A 25073-nucleotide genomic window follows, 5' to 3' on the forward strand; every position below is an offset into this window, starting at 1 on the left:
ACTATCAAAACATTAATTATTATTTAAGTCAGTCAATAATATATTTTTAATTTGGGAGTTTCAGGTTACGCAGCTAGTGAACTTTTTATATTTTCTTTAATTGTTTTAAACTTTTTAAGAACCTTAGTATCTATTTAAAATAAATTTTTCTACTTAAAAACATTTAATGCTTATTGAAACATCCTCTAGTGGGTAATGATGTCTATGTTTTCATCAGTCTTAATTTAACAAGTTCTTTATTAAACAATCAAAATTCAAAATGATAAAGAGTAGAAGTAGAATTTTATTTTAGGTTATAATTTTGTTCAATATCATCAAATTTCGTTTTCATTATGAGTATTTATAGGAAAAATGTTTTCATAGTAGATTGTTTATTTAAAGTCAGAAGACACACTGTGTTAAGAAGATGTCTACATGATTTCAAGAGTATTCCAGGACCCAAGTCACTACCGGCTATAGGCACCCTTTATCAGTATTTTCCTGTAATTGGTAAAGACTAATTAATGATATTTTAAATTACTTAACTGTTTAAAAAATAAGGCATACAAATTACTAATTCAGTTAAATAAGTTCTGTCATTTACAAAATGAAATAAAAAAGTAATAGGTATAAGTACTTTAATCAATTCAAATTTATGCCTAATTAGGTATTCAAATAATAGTTGTAAGAACAACAATTTTGAACAATGCAGAACTTCTGTTAAAGTAACATAGTAAATTAAGTCTATTTATTTTGCTATCTTTCATTCATGTTTATAATTTTTTTCTTGCCTTAGTAAGAAGATGACATCTATTTAAGTAACATTAATAGTAAAGTAAAACAGTAGTTTTAAGTGAAACTGATTATTTATGCTCCCATTTCTACAATTTCTAAAATATGGCTATGTTTTCTTAACATTTCTAATTGCAAACAAGTTGCAGTATCTATTGTTTATTATTTAATTTAGCCAACAAGTTTATCCATCATTTTCTGATCTTTGAAATAAGATTTTGAATATATGTCACTTGTTGATTGTTTGAAGATCTAATCCTATTTCTTCTATTTCTGTTTCACAAAATTGTGAACACAGTTTGAAGTAATTGTAGTCTTTTTTTTCAAAACTGGCACTGGCACTTTCATATAAAAAAAATAAGCTACATAAACATATATCTACCTTTACAGACTAAGCAATAGTGATTCAAAAAGCACTAAAATAAATACCATAATGTAATTTATTTCTGTGATTTACTTTTAGTTGCTATGAGGCAAATAGAACGGCCACATAGGGCATACAAATATAGAAGAAATAAATTGCAATTTAACATTAGAAAAGCAAATAAGCACAAAAAAATCACCCTACTTATAGAACACAAGTTTGAACATTCATGATATCCAGCACACATACATAGAATCAATATGCTGAAGAGTAATATTTGTGTGAATTGTAACAAAAAAAGTGACATAGACTGCATTTTCTTTGATTACTCAAAATCCAGAGCTTAATTCAATGAACTGTACAAAAAATTTCTACTATTATATGAAAGCACATATAAAATAATGCATATGCTCATTAAAAAATCTATTGTTGTTTATGTGTTATCAACACAATAGGAATTTGAATATAAGTATAGTAGACACCCTCTATAACGAGAACTGAAATGGCAGACTAATTACCTCGTTATAAGCGGATCTCGTTATATCCAACAACAATAATACTGTGCATACATATGAATATGTAGTTTTCTAAAACATTAACTTTCTACAGTGAAGCCATTCGGAGCAATATAAGATGCTAATAAATATTGTTTGAATGGCGTTTTTGAAAAAAAGTTGTTTACTTTTATTGTCAATGAAATACATTAAAACAAAAAAGAGTTGTTTACTTTTATTGTCAATGATATATGTTAAAACAAAAAATCTGTATTCTGTAAGTCTGTATAAAGCGTATTTTCAAGAACAACATAAACTACTGCGTCTGCAATTGGAAGAAGTCTGCCCTTTTAGAATGCTTTAGATTGTCCAGTATTCTATCTATCATATTTTCTAAAGATGTGAAACAATTTTATGCTTCTTTATTTGAGTTTTTTCTTTGGATAAAGTTTCTTACAACCTTTAAAACACTTTCCACATCTTGTGTATTAGGACCTTATTAGGTGTGAATGGTCAACCCCCTACAATGACACTTGTGAATCATAAATTGTAAATTTCCAACTAAGAATCATAAATTGTAAGAATGTTATTGCGGGCGGCGCAGTTAAAATGGGTATTTATTTATAGCTACGGCCGGGCCTAAACGTAAAAAACACGTTTTTCAATCTTACTTTATCTCGTTATAACCAAATATACCTCGCTATAGAGGGTTATAGTTCAATAGAAATTTCACGGGACATCTAATGTACCTCGTTATAAGCGAAACCTCGTAATAACTGTGTTCGTTATAGAGGGAGTATACTGTATTTATTTATTTTTTCATTTATATTATATTTTCCTTTGTGTGTGTACCTATATTGTATCTGTGATGTCTCTTGTATTGCTATTAAAATTACATAGTTTTTCTTTTGCATTTGTAAATTCGGATCTAATTAATATCTCATACATTTATAAGGAGATGGTGACATAATGTAGAAATATGTGATAATTTCTACCCAGTTTTCTGTGTAATGCACTTTGTGTAGCTTTGTAGGGGATGAGTATCCAGTAATAGTGTTAATTTGATCTTACCATCTTATTGTGCAATTTCATATACCTAGGTGTTTTGTCTGCAATGTTAAGAATTTAAGATCCCGTGTAATCTATTCTTTTAGTTAAAAATGTTTCCTGTCAAATAAGAGGCTTTCTGCAGATAATTTGTCATTGTGGGTTAAACTATCTTGACATAATGAAAATCAATGTAGCCTGCAGCTTATAGCAGTATAATTTAAAATTGTTTAAACTGTTGTATATAGTGTAAAGGAATGTGAGACTCAGAAACAATGGAATAACAATCTAGGTATTATTTTATATTACCAAAAGTATAGGAATCTATTAATTTTTACAATTTTTATTTAAAGCATCAACTTTCATGTGTATTAAAGATTCTGCTTTCATATAAATACTTTGGCATTAGGACTTAGGTATTAGGGTATCAGCAGGGGATGGAACTAGGAGATTTGTCAGGGGGGCAAATATCGGTTTGCCACACTTTCCTCCTAGCACCAAAGAATAATACCTCTGTAAGCTATTTTTTAGATGCAATAGTTGAAATTGCACATCATATGTATACTATTAAACAGTTTTATTTATGAAAAATGCTTATATTAATTAATACACACACATATATATATATATATATATATATATATATATATATATATACTAATACATACATTACACTTATATTGAAAAACACTTATATTAACCCTTTATTTACCTGTTGTCAATACCTAGGTAGTACTGCCAGATCCAGATTTTTTAACAAGTCATGAGCCGCAGTGCCATATATATACGGCATTCTAGAAAATAGATCAGTAGTTGTTTTATGAGGAGATAATAAATACTATTGATACAAAATAATTGATTCACCTTGTATATTTTATTATAAGAATATATGTTGGCAAAAAATAAGTTTAAACCTAGGATTGCGTACAAATAAGTCAAAAGTTTTTAATACAATTCTTTTGTGTAATATTCTCCGAAGCAAGGAAAAACACATAGACCCACGTCGCATTCATTGCACATATATCTTGAATCTCGCCTCTTTTTTTGGTCACGAATTTTAGAATGTGAACAAACAATGCATCTTTTTTATTTGGTACCATAGCTGGAAAATGTCGCTCTGTCAGACGCTGATGTTTTAATGTATTCAACGCCCTGGGTACTGTAACAAAAGATTTTTTGCAAATAAAAGAAATTTATAGTCTCTCACAAAATTACCTTTTAAGCAGCTGTCTAGTTAGCCTCAATTGGAAATCTGCCAACGGCAACTGCCCTGGATTTTGCGTAAGAAATAATGCATGACCGTTCAGGTTCAGGACACATAGATCAAGAATGTGAAAGAATAGTTTCTTGTACCACTTTAATGTTTTTCTAACGCATTCTGTGGAACTTAGCATCGTATCAGTTCTGTCTACTGCTCCCATATCTTGGTTGTAGTGGACGACACATTCCAGTTTCTTCACAGATCCCCCTGTCTTCTTGTTTGTTTTATTTACATTTATTATTTGATCTTTATGAAAAGTTGTCAACAAATTAACGTCTCTACGATCATTCCATCTAACGGCTAACATATTATCGCTAACCATCGATTTTGTTTTGCCTTTTTCTAAAGTACCCGATAAATCAGGCATTTGTTTTCTGTTAGTTCTAATGGTACCGCACGTATTTGTTTTGTGCTTAAATAAATAGGTAGAAAGCGTTAGAGAGGTATACTAGTTATCCGTGAATAGAGAGTGGCCTCTATCTAAATAAAACTTCATAAGTGTTGTTACAACTGACCCTGATATCTCCAGATCCTGGTATCGCTCTATTTCCGTTTTGGAGCCTGTATATACGATAAAATTTAAAACGTATCCTGTCTCAAGGTCGCACAAAAGAAATAGTTTAATGCCAAAACGATGACGTTTTGTTCTTATAAACTGCTTGAAAAGCAGGCGTCCTTTAAAAAGCATTAAACTCTCATCAATTACTAAGTTCTGGTATGGCGAAAATCTCTGAGCAAATGTATTTTTGATCTTTTCGAAAATTCCTCGTAACTTATGGAAAGAGTCGCCTTTAATTTGTTGGTCAATATCTGCAACATGTAACATGCGTAATATAATTTGAAAGCGGTTTCTGGACATAACTTTTCCAAATATTCAAGTGTACAACAATTCATCTGTCGACCAATTTTCGACAAGTTTGTTTTTTCGATGATGAGCAGCAAGGAAAAGAATAGCAATAAAATTAAAGAAATCTTCTTTAGTCATTGCTTTTAAAGTTATTTTTTTATTCAAACGTGTCTGTTCTAAAGCATATTTATTAATCTGCATTATAATCATGTTCACTACCTCATTATTCATAAATAATAGAAAATAATCCAATTCACTCAATGGAACTTCCGTGTTTTCTAAACAAGCACCAGCAGTTTTATCGCCAAAATTATGTATTTGAGGAATAACTTGCCTTTTGTCCAGTTCAAGCTAAAGTTTTCAGGTAAAGCATTCCTTACCGCTTGTGCTTCTTTCTGTTCATCTATAACATTGGCCGCCATTTCATTATCTCATCCTCACTGTCGCTGTGGTTTTCGGCGCACAACATATGATCAATCTTGTCTTCGCTACTGGCTTCACTGTCAGTAGGTTGAAATTCACTTCCACTGTCAATGTAGGGTTCTTCATCCGAATCTAGACACTCTAGTATTTTATCGATATCGTCCTCCGCAAGGCCACACATACTAACTTTGGTATTAACACGTTTTCTCTTTAGCGACGTATTCGAACTACACGCCATTTTATTTACTTTTCTTACCACTTATCTCGTTGCACTGTTCAATATAACTGACCGGCGGTGCCGGTATCCATTTGAAACTGAAGCAATATGGCCAATATGAGTAATAACTCGTGTTGCCTCGGGCTCCATCGATATTCTTTGCTGATGCCATATATTTGCGGTGGTGGTTCTGATAGCACGTTTATATGAACTAATTACTACGGCACTGGACGTACAGACTTGTTTAGACTGCCGTATAAATGTGACGGTGGGTTTAAAATGTGACCAAAAAATAAAAAGTGTCACCTGTATATTGTCCTAGAATTTAAAACAATTTAACCGGCGAACGTGAATACTGCCATGTATACTTTGGTAACTGATAAAAATGCAGTAACACTAACTAAAATCGATAACTAACTACAAACACTAATTACTAAATGCAAATAAAATAAAATGACGGTAAAGTCATCAAAACACGTAGACAACAATGTGTGCAGGTTCCATGTGTAGCCTTCGATATCGACAACGATGACTGCAGGTGTCTGTTTGTTGTCTTCTTTAGTTTACTGTTAATTATAAGCAGATGGGGGAAATGGGATGAAATAGATAAGATGCTTGCACATTGCACACTGTTTTTGAGGCCCCGACCCTGCTGCCGAGCACTCTGGCTACTAATTCGTATCAGTAGTTGGCATAACAGGATAGGTAATACTCACTCCAGATCCATGAATTACGATAATTCTTATGTCGTGTCTTATAATGAAGAAAATAACTTGATATACAGTGTCAGTGTAATAAAGTTTATGAATTGTACAATAAAATCAAATAAAAGTAAACAATATTAATCTTGAAAAAAAATTTTGAATAACTTCATAATACATTTTGCCACCCCCTGAAATCTACTGCCCGGGACACGTGTTCAACCTGTCCCTCTCTAGCTCCGGGCGTGGGTATCAGTATATATGATATAGGAATAATATATTATATTTTAGTATTTCCTCAAATGAGTAAGCCAAATGAAAAGAATCTAAATTTGTGGAAAGGTTGTGTTATATTTTACAATTCTAAATGCTGTAGAGTCCACACTATGCTTGTTAGATGTATATTAAGCATTTGTCTTTAACTCTAATTCCAAAATGTATTGATGTTTAGAAAAACACACCATTGATATTTTGCCAATTCAAAATCTTATCTTATAAAGATACATAGATTTAATTGTTCATTACTCATTGCAAATGACTAATTATGTGACTAATTATGAAATATTTATTAGCAGCACTAACACATAATTATCAGCTTCCAGAAAAAAAATATTTGCATTTGAAACGTGTTGTTTGTATTTGCAACACTAGTGCGATAAATTATTTTATTTCAGTGATTTTTGCGCCGCGGACTACATGCGGCATTTGTTTAACTATAACTTATAGGCGAGCGGTTTACCCATAAAAAGACTTAGAAACGGAATATATCGACTAAATTCTTTTTGCATTTCTACTGCAGCAAACCTTTTTTATTCGATTATATATATCTATATATATATATTGTTGTGAATTTATTAAAAGGTTCAATATTTATAACACTTACGGATTTAATTTATTTCTTTATTTATATTAACTTATCTGACAATAATTTATTATATCCGTACGTAACAAATTCGCGAGCGCGGATCTTGAGAATTAACTGTCCCTTCCAAATAAAATGTCCTTTATATATGCCATTGCCTTTACGCTAGAATCATCGAACAGCCTTCTCGATTAGCGGCGAAATTATAACGGTAAGGCAAACGGGTATTTTTACATCGGCTCGACCGTTTCTGGAAGGTCCCTTCAGGTAAATTTCTGCCGGCTAATAGAATACTCTCGTAAAATCTAAAACAGAACAGCATTAGTCATAATATGTACGGTTATTTTAGGCCAGGATAATTATCGTAACAATATATATATATATATATATATATATATATATATATATATATATATATATATATATATATATATATATATATTTTCAAGTTTAAATGTATTTTTTAAAATTTTTCCAAGTGGACCGGAAATTGTTATTAACAAATAAGTTATAAAGAAAAAAAAGCAATTTCCCGAATCGCTTCCAGTAAATTTTTTCTAGGCATATCTCATCGAAATAAATACTTTTTCTATCTTGATAATTGTTCGAAAAATGCTTCATTCTCGAGTTATTTGCAATTTTTTGTTGAAAAAATGCCTTACTTAGTGGTTTTTGAGATTTTTTTTATAAAAAATTTCTAAATGAAATGCAATTCTATAAAAGCTTCATAATCTTTAAACCTTCACGTATACGTAAGAATATTTTCACAAGGGTAAGTGGTTTCTATCTTGCTAAATACGTATACTTTTTCTCAAAGTGACTAGTCTGTACAGGGTAAGATATACAATGCTAACCTTATGGGAATTTCGCCAAGACGTTGCCAGTTTAATGCCGTGAGCGATGGCGTTCTCTATCGTCTAGCTTTAAAAATAAACGGAATAAACAAGGAGTTCTCAACAAGTCCTCACGTACAATTTTATGTATTTACAAATATCGTTTGCTAATAATTTTACATAATACTATACATTATTTGTTTCTAATAGTATCTTATCAACTTTTATCTTTTATTAGTAGCAGTAGTATAATAAAATGTGCATTAAATAAACATTTGTGTCAAAGTTTAAAATAATTCCGGTAATTTCTACTAACCGCCAAATTTAAAATGTTATTTATGTCCCTGAGGTGCTAATTACTGCCATAATGTGTAAGGAATTTGTAATTTTGGTTGATATCAACTGCAAATACTTTCTTCTAAGTTATTCAGTAATTAAGAAGCAATTAGAGTAATTCTTGTACAGAATATGTTTAAAAGCTTGATACATCCAGGGCCTTAATTAGTCCTTATTTGTTCTTCGGTGCGCGTAAACATATTCGAGTTACGATTATTTGTACCATCTTAGATGTACTGTTACAGTTTTGTTATTGTTATTATTTGTTGGTGGCTGTTGTTGTGATTTGCTGTTGGCAATTATTGTTATTTTCTGTTGTTGGCTATTGTTATATTTGACGCCGAAGTTTTACCGCAAAATGGATGAAATTGTTCAATAGAAACATGGAAAAGCTCTGAAACCTTCAGAGAAGCAGATACTAATGAATATTATTAATTATCATCTTAATCAGGATAACAACGATTCTGTATCAAGTGTAATTAGGAAAGTGTCAGAGATGAGTAGTGTTTGTAAAAAGACTCTGTTTCGCATACGACAGGAATATTCATCACCTGCTGGATTACAATCTCCAAACAGCAGGCCCAAGAAGCGAAAGGTTGGTAATTCTTGTGACAACAAGTACGATGGAGGTGTCAGGGGCCAAATTCGTAGAATAGTTCATCAATTTTTTCGTGACAACATACCACCAACAATAAACAACATATTAGCTGTTGTAAATGTCGAAGAAACTTTGCCCAACTTTTCACGGGCCACGCTACATCGCTTGCTGAGTGATATGGATTTTATGTTTATAAAACGTGGCAGAAATTCAATTTTGATTGAAAAACCAGAAATCATCTCGTGGCGTCATCGTTATTTACGCGCAATTCGTAAATACCGTGCAGAAGGATACAACATAGTGTATTTGGATGAATCATGGGTAAATATCGGGCACAGTGTGAAAAAAGAATGGGATGATAAAACAATTACATCTCATCGCGATGCTTTTGTTCGTGGTCTGATAACAGGATTAAAAGCTCCAACAGCTCGTGGTGCTCGGTTCGTTTTATTGCACGCAGGATCTACCAGTGGATTTGGTGATGCAGCAGAGCTCACGTTTTTGGCAAAGAAAAATACTCAGGACTACCACGACGAAATGGATGGACCGACCTTCGAAGATTGGTTCGAAAATAACTTAATGCTAAATTTGCAAAAAAAAACTATTGTGGTAATGGACAATGCCTCCTATCACAGCAGAAAGTCAGAACAAATTCCCAACAGTTCAAAACTAAAAAAAGATATTCAAGATTGGCTTATGTCAAAGGACCTATTTTTTGAAGAAGACTACCTAAAATGCGAGTTACTTGGCCTTTGAAAGCAAAATGTGACAGGTACATAATAGAAGATATTGCCAAAAAGCACAATGTGAAGATTCTGAGGCTCCCACCCTATCACTCTGAACTCAATTCCATTGAAATGGTTTGGAGTGAAGTGAAACGGTATATAGCTGAACGCAACGCGAATTTTAAAGAAGCTGGAATGCGAAATTTAATTACAGCAGCGTACCAGGTCATTACGCCAGAGAAATGGAAAAACTACGTAAACCATGTAATAGCAACAGAAAAAAAAATGTGGGAAATTGACAATTTGTTGGACGATATCGAACCAATTATTATAAATATAAATAACGGAGATAGTGACGACAGTGACGATAATAATGATGATGATGATAGTGAAGCAGAAACTAAATGTAACAGCGATTGACAGAAAAAGGAACTAATATAATGGTGTACAATTACGATTACTTACACACGAAATTAAATACAATGACTTCTTTTATTTTCAACTTATTTATTAGTTTTATTTTCGGATATTTCTACGTTTTGTTACTGCCAACATATACAGTACGGTTTTTAAAAGTCCTTCCCCCCTTAACTTTTGAACGGAACAATACATAAATAAAATGTTTCTTTATATTTTAGTTTTATTTTATTCGGTTTTATTTAAATCTATAAAGAAATGGTTTGTATCGCTAGCACATACTGTGGAATTAAAAACAAACTTCTTTTGTGACATAAATAAAAGGCATTTCTTAATTTCTATTTTATTTTAATGTAACCCAAGTATGGTGTAGCAAATATTATTTATGTTTGAGAACCACTGACAGAAGGAAGCCAAGCAGGGTCGTTAGTGGGCATTAGTACTTAAGCTACCCTCAACACAAAAGATGGATTAGGCTAAGTAGTAAGAAGTGACGTTTATTTTAATACAAGTTTGCAAAGAAGTATGGCATCGATGTTGTGCATTTACCCTGTACAGATTAGTCAATTTGAGACAATCTATAGTTTTAAATTTAAGGCTGTTTTAGCAGTTCAAGCACACTGCGATTTGAAATGGGTGTATCACTTACTTTTCCACACTGATTACGTCCGACCATCTTTACTCAGTGCCGCCGGCCGACGGGTAGTTTAACGACAACAAATACATTAGTCTCCATTCAAATTAGTTTTAACACGAACTAACTGACCGTACGTTCATGAGATTTGACTTCACGAAGACGATAACTATGAAACTAAGCGCCAATGATGAGTAACACGTTTCACTATTAGATTTTAGTATTTTTTAGCAATTTTCTTCAAAGTTGGAACACGCTTTTCTCGATTATTACTGAACACAAAAAGGTGAAACAAAAATCAACGATTACAGAAAAAAAACTCTTTCAAGTGATGGGCGTAAATAGTTTGGTTATAATAGAACGTTAAACAGTATAATCCAATTTTTCAACAGAAGTTTCAAAAAAATAAAAAAACCATCATTTTAAAGGAAACATAATTTCGAATGTCGTGTCCAAATTTCGAGACATTTTGTCGGTAAATAACAGAGAAAACACTGTCCCTAGGTTTTGGTGCACCTATAAAACAACCTTAAACAAAGATTTCTAATCGCTGCGCGCCTGTATCGCCGCAACCGTACACGCTTATTATATAGTGTTTCAGTAAATCAGTAAATTGAAGTTAAAATCAGTAGATCTACTGAAAAATAAGTAGACTTGGTAACCCTGCGAGAGGTAGTAATGGGCAACGTACAGGCACTAAAACATGGCGGTCACATCGAAACTGGCTTCACTTTGCGAAAGTTTATTAAATGTCCTCTCTCTATTACGTGTCCTCTATTACCTGTCCTCTCTCTTTCCTTGTCTAAGCACTAGCAGTTCTGTGGTTATGTGCTATATCTGGCAGAAATCAAGAAGATATTCAAGTACTCTCAATGTATTTTTCAACCATTACCGTGATACTGAAAAGTTTGTGTTGTGGTTAGATAATTGTAGCACACAATAAAAATTGATGCTTATTACCATTGTTCATTGAAATAGTAAACTCAACTAAAGTTGAAGCTACTGAAATTCAAGTTCACTATTTCGAGTCTGGGCATGCCTTTATGAGTGTCAATAATTTTTATCACCAGGTAGAACTGTCACTAAAAGCATAAAAAACTTACGATTTCGATGATTTTGTTGATGCTGCAGGGGCTACCAATAAAGGACATGTTGATGTATTTAAAATGAGCGTTGATTACTTTTTGTATGGAAAAATTGGAAGCCTGAAGTGAAGATGAAAGCTAAGCTGACAGACCTTATCTCAAAGATATTGTTCACGTGAAGTTTGAAAGAAGTTGACTAAGCTTAAGACCCGTTTACACGGGTAGAGTAATGATGCAAGTACTTGGTAGAGTAGAGTAACTCTAGCCGTAAAAACGCTCAGCGCAGTAGAGTAAGTAGAGTGCATTGTACGTGGTAGAGTGACTAGCAACATGTGGTCTCACAAGTAACTCTACTCTACTACCACCACCACCGCCAAAATATCCACTCGCCTGCGCACTCTACCTATGGAACGCGGTCAATTCTGGTAGAGTAGAGTAGGTAGGAGAGTGCATAGGGACGCTGTCATTCCGTCTGGAGTTGTGTTTTTTGTAAATAGTGAAAATGATGTTCACCGAAGATGAACTTCATTTCACTTTCCCTTTAAAACTTGTAGAGATGTATGGCGAATACCAGTGTTTATGGAATTTAGGTAGTGTACACTACAGAAATAAAAGTATGAGGCAAGCTGCGGAGGATGAAATCGTCGAAATTCAGCCGATGTATACGTTCCGAACGTGAAATGGTTCACTCCTATGGAAGCAATCATGAAAGGTGAAAAAAGAAACAAGAAAACTGAAGGCTCACGGGCAAGTTACAGGTTTTTATTACTTGTTAATAAAAAATACAATAAGAAATAAAAAATGTATTCTTATCAAGATAAAAGAGCTGAGGCCCCGTGTGTATTCCTTCTTTTAAGCCACTCTCTCATCCACTCTTTTCTTTGTTACAAAGCGACCTCAGTTACAAATGCATTTGCAATAGTAGCTAAACAATTTTGAATCAATTTTCTTTTTCTTGAATTCATTTTGTACTAAACAAACACCTACTTCACAGTATACTAGTATAAGTACTATACTTGTAACTCTCCTCGTGTGAACGGTATCAAGCCATTTTTGGTAGAGTAGCGAGTAGAGTCGACTCTACTCGCTACTCTACTCTCCTCACAATTCTACTCGTGTAAACAAGTCTTTACAGTATAAAAGCACGTATGACAAATCAGAAGACTTCAAGGAGCTTGATTTCTTGAAACTGAGGATTTTAAAGACTGGGATACCAGAACCAACCAAACTAGTCTCACCTAAAAAATTTCCAAGGGAAAGACCGTTATAGAAACGTATTCTGGGAGAGACTACTTACATGTTAAAGACAATTTTTTTAAGAATTTTATATTTTGTAATTTTTTTAGACTTTTACCCTTAACTATAATACTTTCTACTATAACTATAATACTATAATACTTTATAATACTTGTATAGCTAATAAAATATTGTTAAAAAAAAGAAAAGTGTAATTACTGCTTTTGTTAATTTTAAATTGCCAAGGAAAAGTGCAGTAAATTGTAGATACTGCCTTTTTGCTTTACATTTATTAAGTCAAAAAATGAGTAAGTGATCATCATCATCATCATCATTCAATCTTCGCTTATCCACTGCTGGACATAGATCTCCCTCATAATTTTCCATCTATTTCGATCTTGTGCCTCTTGCATCCAATTCCTATGACAACGTTTTAGATCGTCAGTCCAACGTGTTGGTGGACGACCTCTACTTCGGTAGGCATCATCTCTTGGTCTCCATTCCAGTATCCGCTTTGTCCATCTACTGTCTGTCATTCGAGCCACGTGACCTGCCCAGTTCCATTTTAGTGTTGCTACTCTCTCTACTGCATCAGCCACTCCTGTTCTTTGTCGTAGCTGGCGATTTGGGATCTTGTCTCGTAGTGAAACGCCCAACATAGCACGCTCCATCGCCCTTTGACACACACGGATCTTTTGAACTGTTCTCCTTGTCATGGTCAACGTTTCGGCACCGTAAGTTAACACTGGCAAAACACACTGATTAAACGTGTTTCTTTTAAGGCATATTGGTATATCAGACGATTTGAAAATATGGTTCAGCTTGCCGAAGGCTGCCCAAGTCAGTCTTATACGACGGAGAAGCTCAACGGTTTGGTTATCTTTTCCTATGCGAATCTCATGACCTAGGTATTTATAGGCCATTACCTGGTCTATGGATCTTGTTCCTACGCATATATCTTCGCTGACTACAAGATTTGTCATCATCTGGGTTTTAGATATATTTATTTTCAATCCCCCTTCTAGCGAGGAAAGGTAGAGCTGATTTAAAAGTTCTTTGGCCTCATCTATCCTATCAGCTATTAGTACAATATCATCTGCAAACCTTAGATGGCTAAGCTTTTCTCCGTTTATGTTTATGCCCTTGTCGGTCAGTTTTGCCCTTTTACATATATATTCCAAAAGCGTAGTGAACAGTTTCGGCGATATGGTGTCCCCCTGGCGTACTCCACGTTGTATCGGGAATTTCTGGGTTTGACGATCACCCACTCTAACACTGGCTGTTGTGTTTTGGTATATATGTTTAATTATATTTATATACCGATAGTCAATTCGGCATTCTGTCAAAGTGATATTTCTTATTAAAAACTGTTTTGTTGTAGTGATTTTATTCTTTTAAAGCAAAGCTAGTACTACACATGACAATACAACAAAAATATATAAGGAAAATAATCCTATATAATAATAAGTGTAATAATTCAATTTGAAACTTTTCTTCCATTTATCTTAAAACAGATGTTTTGTAGATACTTTCTTTTTTCTTAACAGGTTAGCATGCTTGTTACATACACCAACGGAAGATAACTCTGAACATAAACTGGAATTTTGCTAGTGGTATAATGAAAGAATAGGAGATGATGCAGAATTTTACCCGCAACTTCTCTGGATTGCTAAGGCGCACTTCAAATTAAGCGCCACAATTTCGTTCATTGGGCACCGAGAACTCTCATTGTCCAAGAGTTGAATCTTGGAATTCTGGAACTGCTTATGAATTTAAGAGTAACAATTAAAGATAATCCGGAGTTAACAGGCATTCGGTATTTCCAACACGATGGTGCCTCACCCTACTTTGGACTACAAGGTCGTAAAAATCTGAATGTTTAGTTTGGCATGTCGTTAGGAAGATAATGAAGAATCATCATCATCATCATTGGCTTTTACAACTCTTCGTGAGTTTTTGCCGCGTTTACTATTGCCTTCCATTGATTCCGATTCTGTGCTATTATTTCCCATGGCCTTACTTCCATCGACTGCGTCTTTCCACCTTTTTCTAGGCCTTCCTGTCGATCTTCTACCATCTGGTCTTTCCCAAAACACATTGCTAATCAGTCTGTCGTCATCACTCCGTACCACGTGGCCTGCCCATCTTAATCTATTGGCTTTTATGTATCTTACGATGTTTCCTTTCCCGAAGAGAGTCTCTATTTCATTGTTGTATCTGCTCCTCCATTCATTTGTCACGCTGTCCCTGCAAGGACCATATATAATTCGCAGGATTTTGCGTTCCCATACTAATAGCTTATTGATTTCTTTCTTTCTCAATGTCCATGTTTCACTTCCATATGTCACTGCTGGTCGTATTATGGTTTTGTACATTTGGATTTTGGCACGCCTTGAGAGAAGCTTTGACCTCATTAGATGTTGAATGGCAAAGAATGATTTATTCCCCGCCAGTATTCGTATTTCAACCTCCCGTTCTCCTGTGTTTTCACTGGTAATTGTTGCTCCTAGGTATTTGAATTCTTTGACCACCTCAAAATTATGATCGTTTATGGTAATGTTTTGTCTTATTCGCTGTCGTTCCTTTTTTGATACGACCATGTATTTAGTTTTTTCTTCGTTTATTTTCAGGCCTACGCTTAGTGTTGCTTCTTCAAAGTTCGATACTATATCCTTAACTTCCAGTGTTGTCTGTGCTACTGCATCTACATCATCTGCAAATGCGAGAATAATATTTGCTCCTCTGGCAGTTATGTCTGGTTTGACTCTGGTATAGATTTTTCGCATTGCATATTCCAATGCTAGGTTAAATAGTAATGGGGACAGCGGGTCTCCCTGTCTGAGTCCGGTGCTTATGCCGAAAGCTTTTGAAGTTTTGCCTTCTATTCTAATTTGTGCAAAGGAATTGTTGACACACATTCGCGCAATCATGGTCAGCTTCTTTGGTACGCCTAACTCCATCATTGCACTCCACAGTTTTAAGCGATCTATGGAATCATATGCTTGTTTGAAATGATGAAGAAAATAATGAAGAATCAACCAGGCTTAATTCGCCTTGCGATTCTTCGCTGTGGGAATTGCTCAAAAATGAAGTGTTTGCCACCCCATTATGTAATATTGATCATATTAAAACGACGATCTTCACACGAAGCCGTATTTCTTTAAAAAAGTTTGCTCTAACGTAAATAAGTGGTGTAATAAGTCCAGTTCTCCATTAAAAAAAATGGTTGAAAGTTCTAATAGAAAATCATTAAATATGTATCTAAATGATTAATAATATAATAAACTGACTTAGCCGCTCAACCTAAGGATATATATGCTTAAGAATATGCCAAGGAAGACAACCATTAAAAAACTTGGGAAATAAAAATCATGGTAGTCCCGGCAGTATGCAAAACAAATTTGTGTTCCACTGGGGGACAAAACTGAATAGAATAGGAAATTTGATAAGGTTGAGAATAACAGCTGTAGTGTTAATTATTTAAAACTTCTTCATGTTTTGTTTATTAGATTTCTTCTGTTTTAGGAAATTATCGCTTTGACGAATTACCTTTGAATGGTCTTAAAAAATATAATAAGTATGGACCTATCGTCAGGGAAGAAATCGTGCCAGGAGTCAATGTTGTATGGTTATTTGATCCAAAGGATATTGAAACGTTATTCAGACAGGAAGGAAAATATCCGCAGCGAAGGAGTCACTTAGCATTGGAGAAATTCCGCTTGGACAGACCAAATGTTTACAATTCGGGAGGATTATTACCCACGTAAGATCAATTTCTAAGATTTTAACAATTTTTTCTTCAAATATTCTCAAATCTGTTCTTCAAGATGGTTCCAGTTATAGTGGTTCTATTTGCGAGTAAATTTTAAGCTAATAGGAGACGTAAAACACTTGTCCAGGGTTGTGTTTCCTCATGCGTCTTTCACGAAATGCTAGCAGTATTTCATCAATAATGATGACTGTATGAATGAATAAATTAGATATTATTTAGAGCAGAGAGAGTAAGTATTCGGGGAGAAAGAAATGGATGAACGCCGGAACTCGTCTACTTGATTTTTAAACGCACTTTACAGCTCGAGCTTACTTCTTTTACTAAGATAATTTCCGGTAATTTAACTGAACATCATTCAAAGTCGTTTCTAGGTTTGACAAACTACTCACTTTCTTTTTACTGCGTCACTTCCCTTTGCAAGTTGACGATCCAACTGCCTACAGCTACGCGCGAAAAAACGGCTCTGAAGATCTCGGTCGATATTTTTCCGAGCCAACGTCGCAGAATGTTGAATCAAGAATTTTGTCTTCTTCCTATTGACCTTTTCCTCTAAATGTTTACATCAATGATTAACCAAAGTATTTCGTATCTTTCTGCCCTCAATACATGCCCAATATATGTTAGTTTACGCTCTTTCACGTTATGATACGTTGGCATCAGTTCCTTGTTCTTCTGCATTCGTTTAAGAACTTCGGTGTTTGTTGTTCTTTTGGTCCAGGGAATAAGTAGTATTTTCCTATTAAGGTGCAATTCAAAAGCTTCAATGCCTTTTTCTAGTAACGGGTTAAGAGTCCAGCTCTCACAGCAGTAGAGAAGAGTTGGAAATACATAATAGCGCAGCATTCGGATTCGAAGTCTCATGTACTCGCCTACGTGGCAATTATTCAAATAATCGGCCACAAAGTTATACATTTTTCTAAACAGTGTCAGGTTATCCGTTACCTTTTTCTGATCTTTATCAGTCACATTATCAAATACAAGGTCTGTTTTTAACTGTCCAACGGACAGTTACCAACATACCTTGTATTTACCAACATTTTCCAGTTACTTGTTGGTTTCAATTATTTTATTAGGACCTCCTGTAGATTTAGTAAAGAATTCAGACCGTAAAATTAAAACTGTTTAATACTTCTACGTTAAAATGTAAACACTTAATTGTTTGCAATAATGAAATAAAAATGAATGTTACAAATATATTAAAACATATTCTTTCTTCGAAGTCTTGGAGCAGAATGTCTTTGCTGGTTCGTTATTTTCGCCACAAGCTGTCGCATAGTGGGGCGAAAAAGCCAAAAAGCGCTTAAAAATGTTTTTTTTATATATTCAATCAATTGATGATTGGTAAATTTGCATAGGCCTACCTTTTAGGCAATCAGAACTGGAATTTTATAGTCCAGTCCAGCGTTTCCCAAATTTACTTTTCCGTGGCCAGGTTATTTTTGTGCTTATCCTTTGTGGTCCACTAATGTTTTGCATACCCTGGTGTGTGTGCAAGAAAACATATTTAAATATTTATTATAGTTTTATATATTTTAATAAAGAATCATTAGCTTAAACAAAAATGTAATAAAATAAAATAAAAATCAAATACTTTATTAATGAGAAGTATGCAGTTGTTCCTGGTTAACTAAAAACTTTATGTTTGAAGAAAAAGATGTTAATTTTATACTCAGGTCCGGTTCGACTTCCAAACGGTTCCTATATTTATTTGTAAAACAAAGGGCTCCTATTGGCTTGGTGAGGTCTTCTCCAGTGACAAGACCACTTTAACCGTTTCTCAGGTCAGCTCGCTAGTTTCCAGATATCGAGACTTAACGATAAAAATATAGCGTGGCAACACTGCGTTCAAGGTTAAATGTAATCAATATTCCATTTATACATTGCATACAGAACAGACATATAGCACAAAGTTTTTATTTTTCATATTTAAAATTAACTTTATAGGAAAATACTAATATCACTAAAATTTTTATAAATTTAAGTAACGATATTCTAGTTAATATAAAACATGCTTTAGAATGTAACAAAATTTTTGTTAAAACTCGTGTTATAAACTGCCGACACGTTTTTCAATATTTTACATACATATACAGCGAGTTGAGCAACAAATCCCGGGAAGGTACTGGGTTCTCGGGATGCAGCCAGTTTCAGCTCCACTCTTTAATTTAGACGAAAATTATGATGTTGAAAAACGTCATTCCACCTGCAGGGCCCAATGTGATCTTCCTTTTTGTTGTTTTCTTTTATTAAAAAGGAGGAACAATATAAACAAATATAAACTAAATAATATGTTTAAAAAGAATAATTGTATTTATATAAAATTATTTTAAAATGAGAATTATTATAAAAATTTAAACAGATAATTCAATGTTGTTATTAATCGGATGACATTTATGATTTTTATTAAATTTTGACAATCGTTACGATTCCAATGTTTTAGTAATTTTTTACTTCTAATTTAATGTCTATATTATGTTAGTTATTTTTCATGCAGTTTGCAGTTGCAGTTTTTGATTTCAACCTGCTTAGAGTAAATATATGATGACTAGAAACGAATTGATCAGGAGTAGTGAATCATGTCAAGAACCGCTATTCTGGCGCTACCTGTGACGACGTTGTCTTGTGTCGCTAGTTCCGTGACGTTCGCCTCAGCATTTCACTGTAGAGAGAAAAAAAAATAATACAACGCTTGTATAGAAGCTTCGTTTCAAAAGAAAACTCCATGGTTTAGAGAAAAAATGACGAAAAATGTGAAAAAAAGAAGAAAGTTTTTTTACAATACAAAACAAACAACAGGCATACCACCACTTTAAACAAATTCAATATGAAATGAATAATTTAACCAGACAAATAAAAAGGGAACACTGGCAGAGCTTCTCAAAACAGATGGAACACGACTTCAACGGAACACAAAAAAAATATGGAGAATAATAAGAGAACAAAGAAAAGAGATGAATGAACTAATAAAAACAAAACACACTCAGAAGGAAACATGGGCAGACTACTTTCGATTCCTATTTGTTAAAGGTGTTTAACTATTACCTAATTTTCACTTTTGCCGGACTATTATTTACAGACTTTTTGGATTTGGCACTTTGTGTCCGCCGATTTGCACACTATCATCACATAATTTACTCACTGCATATTAACATCATCCTCATCTTCTCTATCATCGCTATCACTTTCATTACTATCACTGTCAACAGTCACATTTATTACCACAAGATCAATATCGTCCATCAACCCGTCAATAACCAAAAATTTTTGATCTTCCTTTATAGCAAGTTTACAATAGTCTTTCCAGTTTTCCACTGTTACTACACCAAATGTATTTCTTATTAATTGTTCCATAGTGGCGGTCTTAAACTCTGTGTTGTGCGAGGCAATATGTCTTTTGACTTGACTCCATACCATTTCAATTGGATTTAACACACAATGGTATGGAGGTCGTCTCAGAATGGAAACATTTTTCTCTTTGCACATGGTCTTCAAAAAAGATATCTTTCTCCAGCAATCATGTCTTAATTTGATCTTTATTAAATGCTTGTGTCGGAATCACTTCTTCTCTCCTCGAATGGTACGAAGCGTTGTTCATCACCACAACAGTTTTCTCTGGAAGATTAGAAAGCAGCTTTTCCTTAAACCATTGTTCAAATATAGGACCATCCATCTCATCCTGATAGTCCGCTAAGTTTTTTTTAGCTAAAAACTAAAAAGCAGCATCTTCTACAAAGCCCAATTCGCTACCCGCATGCAGTATAACAAATCGGGGGCCTCGTTGTGTCGGCTGTTTTAGGCCTGTTGACAACCCCTTTATCAAACTGGTTGAAGTTACTGAGAGTTCCTTCCAGTCTTTATAAACACTATGTCCAACATTTACCCAAATTTCGTCCAAATAAACGACGGTGTATCCTTGAGAACGAAATATTAAAAAAAAAATTTATTTCAAATCCTTACATACAGCGTGGCAACACTGCGTTCAAGGTTAATGTTATCAATATTCCATTTTTACATTGCGTATAGAACTGACAGCACAAAATTTTTATTTTTAATAATTTAAATTAACTCTGTAGGAAAATACTAATATCACTAAAATTTTTATAAATTTAAGTAACGATATTCTAGTTAATATAAAACAGACTTTAGAATGTAACAATTTTTTTTTAAAAGTCGTCTTATAAACTGCCGACACGGTTTTCAATATTTTACATACATATACTGAGAGTTGAGGAACAAATCCCGGGAAGGTACTGGGTTCTCGGGATGCAGCCAGTTTCAGTACGCAAAATTAACTTACCGAAAGAAAATATGATGTTGAAAAACATCATTCCACCTGCAGGGCCCAATGTGATCTTTCTTTTTTTTGCTGTTTTCTTTTATTAAAGAAGTGGAACTGTAAGCGGTAATAATGTAATTTTATTATTTACAGTTCATTCACAGTGAAGTCTAGGCCGCTTGAGTGTCTGACCCACGATTTTATTCTAGTCGTAAATACGTACGCTTTTCATGTATTTTTAAAAGATTAATAAATAGTTGAATAGATAATCCTACAATAAAAATTAATTTATATTCTGTAATTTAAAATTATCGTTATCATACCTAGCATATTTAGCACAAATAAAGTAAATTAATTCTTAACCATCGTGGATAAAAAATATATTACAACAATAAAACTATTTACCTATATTAAACATTAAACTTTTTACTTATAGCTTAGTTTATAAATCATCAGAATCATTGAATTCATTGAGTCTTCTGACTCGTTAGCGCCGATCCTTACTATTACAGGTTTAATAACATTTTCCACTATACCATCCAGCTTCCACATTTTCTCTTCTATTTTCAATACATGGACAATAGCGTTCTTTCAATTTGTAGGATGTATGCAATCTATACTGGTTTGTAATAATCGCTAAACATTGCTAATTTTAAATGTTACGATCTCTCGGGCAACATATCTCTTCATTTGAGCCCAAATTAATTCAATTGGATTCAACTCTCAATGGTAACGTGGAAGTCTCAAAACAGTAATACCATGAAGTCTAGCCATTAAATCAACAGAATATTGACTCTGCTCCTTGATTATTGTCATTAGTTCTGTTTTGACTATATCTTCTGTAAATGAAATATATTTTTCTGGTAGCCAGCTCTGCATGCATTTGCGGTCTTCCTCGTGGTCTTTTGGTTTCATATCCGCCAATCCCGAATTCTTTATTCCATCGGCCATCCTTAAGGCGTTCGTTATGTCCAGCCCATTTCCATTTCAGTTTAGCTGCCTGTTCGACAGCATCTTTTACTTTTATTCTATTACGAATGTCTTCATTGGTTTTAGGGTCTTTGAGTGAGATACCCAGCATCTGTCGTTCCATAGCTCTCTGAGTTTTTCTGATCTTCTCCATGTTTATTTTAGTGAATGTCCGGGTTTCAGTTCCATTTGTAAGTACAGGTAGGATACAGGAATTAAAGCCTTTGGTTCGCAGTCTTTGAGGTATATTTTTATTTTTAAGTACGTATGAGAGTCTTCCGAATGCTGCCCATCTCATTTTTACACGTCTGCTTATTTCGATAGTCTGATTTTCTTTGCTTATCTTGACAATTTGATCCAGATATGTATATGTATCTACGTGTTCTTTCTCTGTTCCTTGGATGTTTATCATAGGTTTGTCATCTTTTTTTGACATTAGTTTAGTTTTGCTAAAATTCATTTTCAGTCCTTTTTTTAGGGATTCTGTGTGTAGCTCCTCAATCATCGTATTCAGTGCATTCCACATGTCGGCTATTAGTACTATCATCTGCGTATCTAAGATGTTTCAAGTATCTTCCATTAATAGAGATTCCCTTATTTTTCCAGTTTATTGACCTATCTTCTAGGGCAGATTTAAATAATTTTGCAGATATTGTGCCTCCTTGTCTTACGCCTCGGTTGATTTTTACTGGCCTTGTTTCGATTCCATTACCCAACGTCACTATCATTTCAGCTTATTCGTAAATATTATGTATTAATATTCTGTACCTTGAGTCGATCCGGTTGTTGACTAATGCTTCTTCTATTGCCCACAGTTCTACGCTATCAAAAGCTTTTTCATAATCTATAAAAGTCAGACATAATGGGAGATTGTATTCGTTAGTATTTTCTATTAGGATTTTCAACTGGTGGATATCCGTCAAATCGAATTATTAAGCTGTTTGTAAAGTTGTGAAAGAAATGAAATTGGTCGATATTTTTTCAGGTCTGTGGTGTCTCCCTTTTTGTGTATTAGTATTTTAGCAGTATTCCATTGTTCGGATATGTTGCCTTCGAATAGACATTTATTAAATAGTATTTTTAGATATGTGATGGCTTCTTCTCCGCCTTCCTTCAACATTTCTGCTAGGATTCCATCGCTTCCAGGAGCTTTATTCCTTTTTATTTCCTTTACTGATTTTTTTATTTCTTCGTGCCTTATTTCGGGCATCACTTCTGAGTTGACATTGGTTATCTGCCATTTTAAGTTCTGCTTTGAGGAGTTAGGGGGATCGTTTCTGGAACGATACAAATCGGCGTAGAACTTTTCAATTGAGTTTGCTATGTCAGATTTACTTTTTTCTAGTTGTCCTTGTTCATTTTTAATGGGTATTATGTTTTTCTTTCCTAGTTTCGGTTTGATGTATTTGAAAATTCGGTTTTTCTCTATGACTTGTTTTATACGGTCTGCTTGATGTTTTTTAATGACCTCTTTTATCTGTTTTCTTATTACTCGATTACGTTCATTAAATTCTGCAGTGTCTCTTTTGTTTTATCTCAGAAGATTTTTTCTTTGTTTCAGCATGTTCTGTGATTCTACACTTATTTTGGATTTTCGTTTTCTGTTAGTGGTTGGTTGTCACTTCTGAGCTTGCATTTAATAGTTCTTCTGTTATGACTTCATTGATTTCATTTAAGCTAAGTTTATCTAGATTGAATACTTTCGCGGGTTTTAACTTTCTTTTATATTGTTCTGTATTAGATTTTAGTTTATCTGTGTCTATATTCCAAGTTTTTCTAAATTTATTTCTATTTTTATTATGTTTTATTTCTAATTTATCTCTAACCATTCGGTGATCGCTACTTACTGACGCCGTATTTATTACTGTTACGTTCTGTATGATATCTGTTTTGTTACACAGTATGTAATCTATTTCTTTCCGAGTTTTTCCGTCTGGGGATAGCCACGTCCACTTTCGTTGAGGTTTTTTCTTATAGAATGTGTTCATTGCATAGTATTTGTGGGCTTGTAGGAAGTTAACCAAGGTTTCTCCTCTCTCATTTCTAACTCCAGAGCCGAATTGTCCTATATAGTTTTCGGTTTTTTCAAGTCGTTGTCACAATGTTACAAGTTACATCAACGCAAGAGTAGTAGCAAGGCTTAAAATAGAGGGCACTTGACAATAATAGGCGTATACGCTCCCGAAGAAGAAAAAAAGGAAGAAACTAAAAAATTGTACGAAACGCTACAGAAACAAATAAATTATTTTGTAGTAAGACATTATTGAGACAGCTCGCTACACATAACAGACTAAAAATTACCAATAGATTTTATAGAAAAAAAGATATACATAAATATACAAATATACATGGTGTGCAAGAGGTCTCAGATCTATAATAAAATATGTCATTGTAAATAAAAAACTGAGCCCACTAGTGCAACACGCGGGAGCTCACAGAGGGAACGATATTACCTCGGAGCAGTTCTTAGTCATTTTTAAAATAACCCTATTATTTAGATGGAAAAAGCAAACAAAAAATATGGCGAACCAAGTTACGAGGTATTTAAAGTATCTCTTAAAGAAAGATAGCAAAGATATTTATACAGTGCTTGTCAAAAGTCCGTTCCTCCCCTCGTATTGAACGGTTATACTTATAATAGTGAAATTTGGAGAGAGGACTTAACTAGTCATAACAATTGACGTAATAGTGACAGATGACGTTACAGCGCCACTGTGACAGATAATTTTAAATAGGACCTTATGGCAAGTAATACCTCGTTTCAAAGGTATTGAAAGTACCTATTCAACGTTGACGTTTTTCAATTCTCTAATTGTTTTTACGTCAACGTCAACTTTTTTGTCAATTAACCAGAGGCGAACGTTAAAATATCTATTAATCAAATGCGAAACTACAATTATTATAATATACCTATTCTAACTTTGGATTCAATATGATTTTGACGAATAAATTAAATACGTAAATACTAAAATTCTAGTTTGGCATTTAATTAATAAAAATTCTAACGTCCGCTCTAGTTGTTTTTAGTTTGCAAAAGCGTTTATAGCTTAATATTTAGTTTCTGTTTCTACTTTGTTTAGTTAATTGTCTAATTATTTTTAATTTGCAAATGCGTTTATACCTGAATATTTAGTTTCTGTTTCTGTTTAGTTTAGTCGAGTTGTTTTTAGTTAGTTGTTCTTAGTTAATATTTAGTTTAATTATT

At 33.6% G+C, this 25073-nt stretch overlaps 1 protein-coding gene across 1 annotated transcript in view; it reads left to right on the forward strand.

Annotated features, from left to right (window-relative positions):
- Nucleotides 1–257: 257 nt before the first annotated feature.
- dib (Cytochrome P450 302a1, mitochondrial) overlaps nucleotides 258–25073 on the forward strand; it is a 55555-nt gene continuing 30739 nt past the window's right edge. The window contains exons 1-2 of the mRNA XM_072540829.1: nucleotides 258–489; nucleotides 16377–16614. Of these exons, the coding sequence (XP_072396930.1) occupies nucleotides 333–489; nucleotides 16377–16614 (395 nt within the window). The 5' untranslated portion in view covers nucleotides 258–332. The remainder of the gene's footprint in view (nucleotides 490–16376; nucleotides 16615–25073) is intronic.

This window comes from Diabrotica undecimpunctata, chromosome 8, assembly GCF_040954645.1.
Source record: "Diabrotica undecimpunctata isolate CICGRU chromosome 8, icDiaUnde3, whole genome shotgun sequence".
NCBI lineage: Eukaryota > Metazoa > Arthropoda > Insecta > Coleoptera > Chrysomelidae > Diabrotica > Diabrotica undecimpunctata.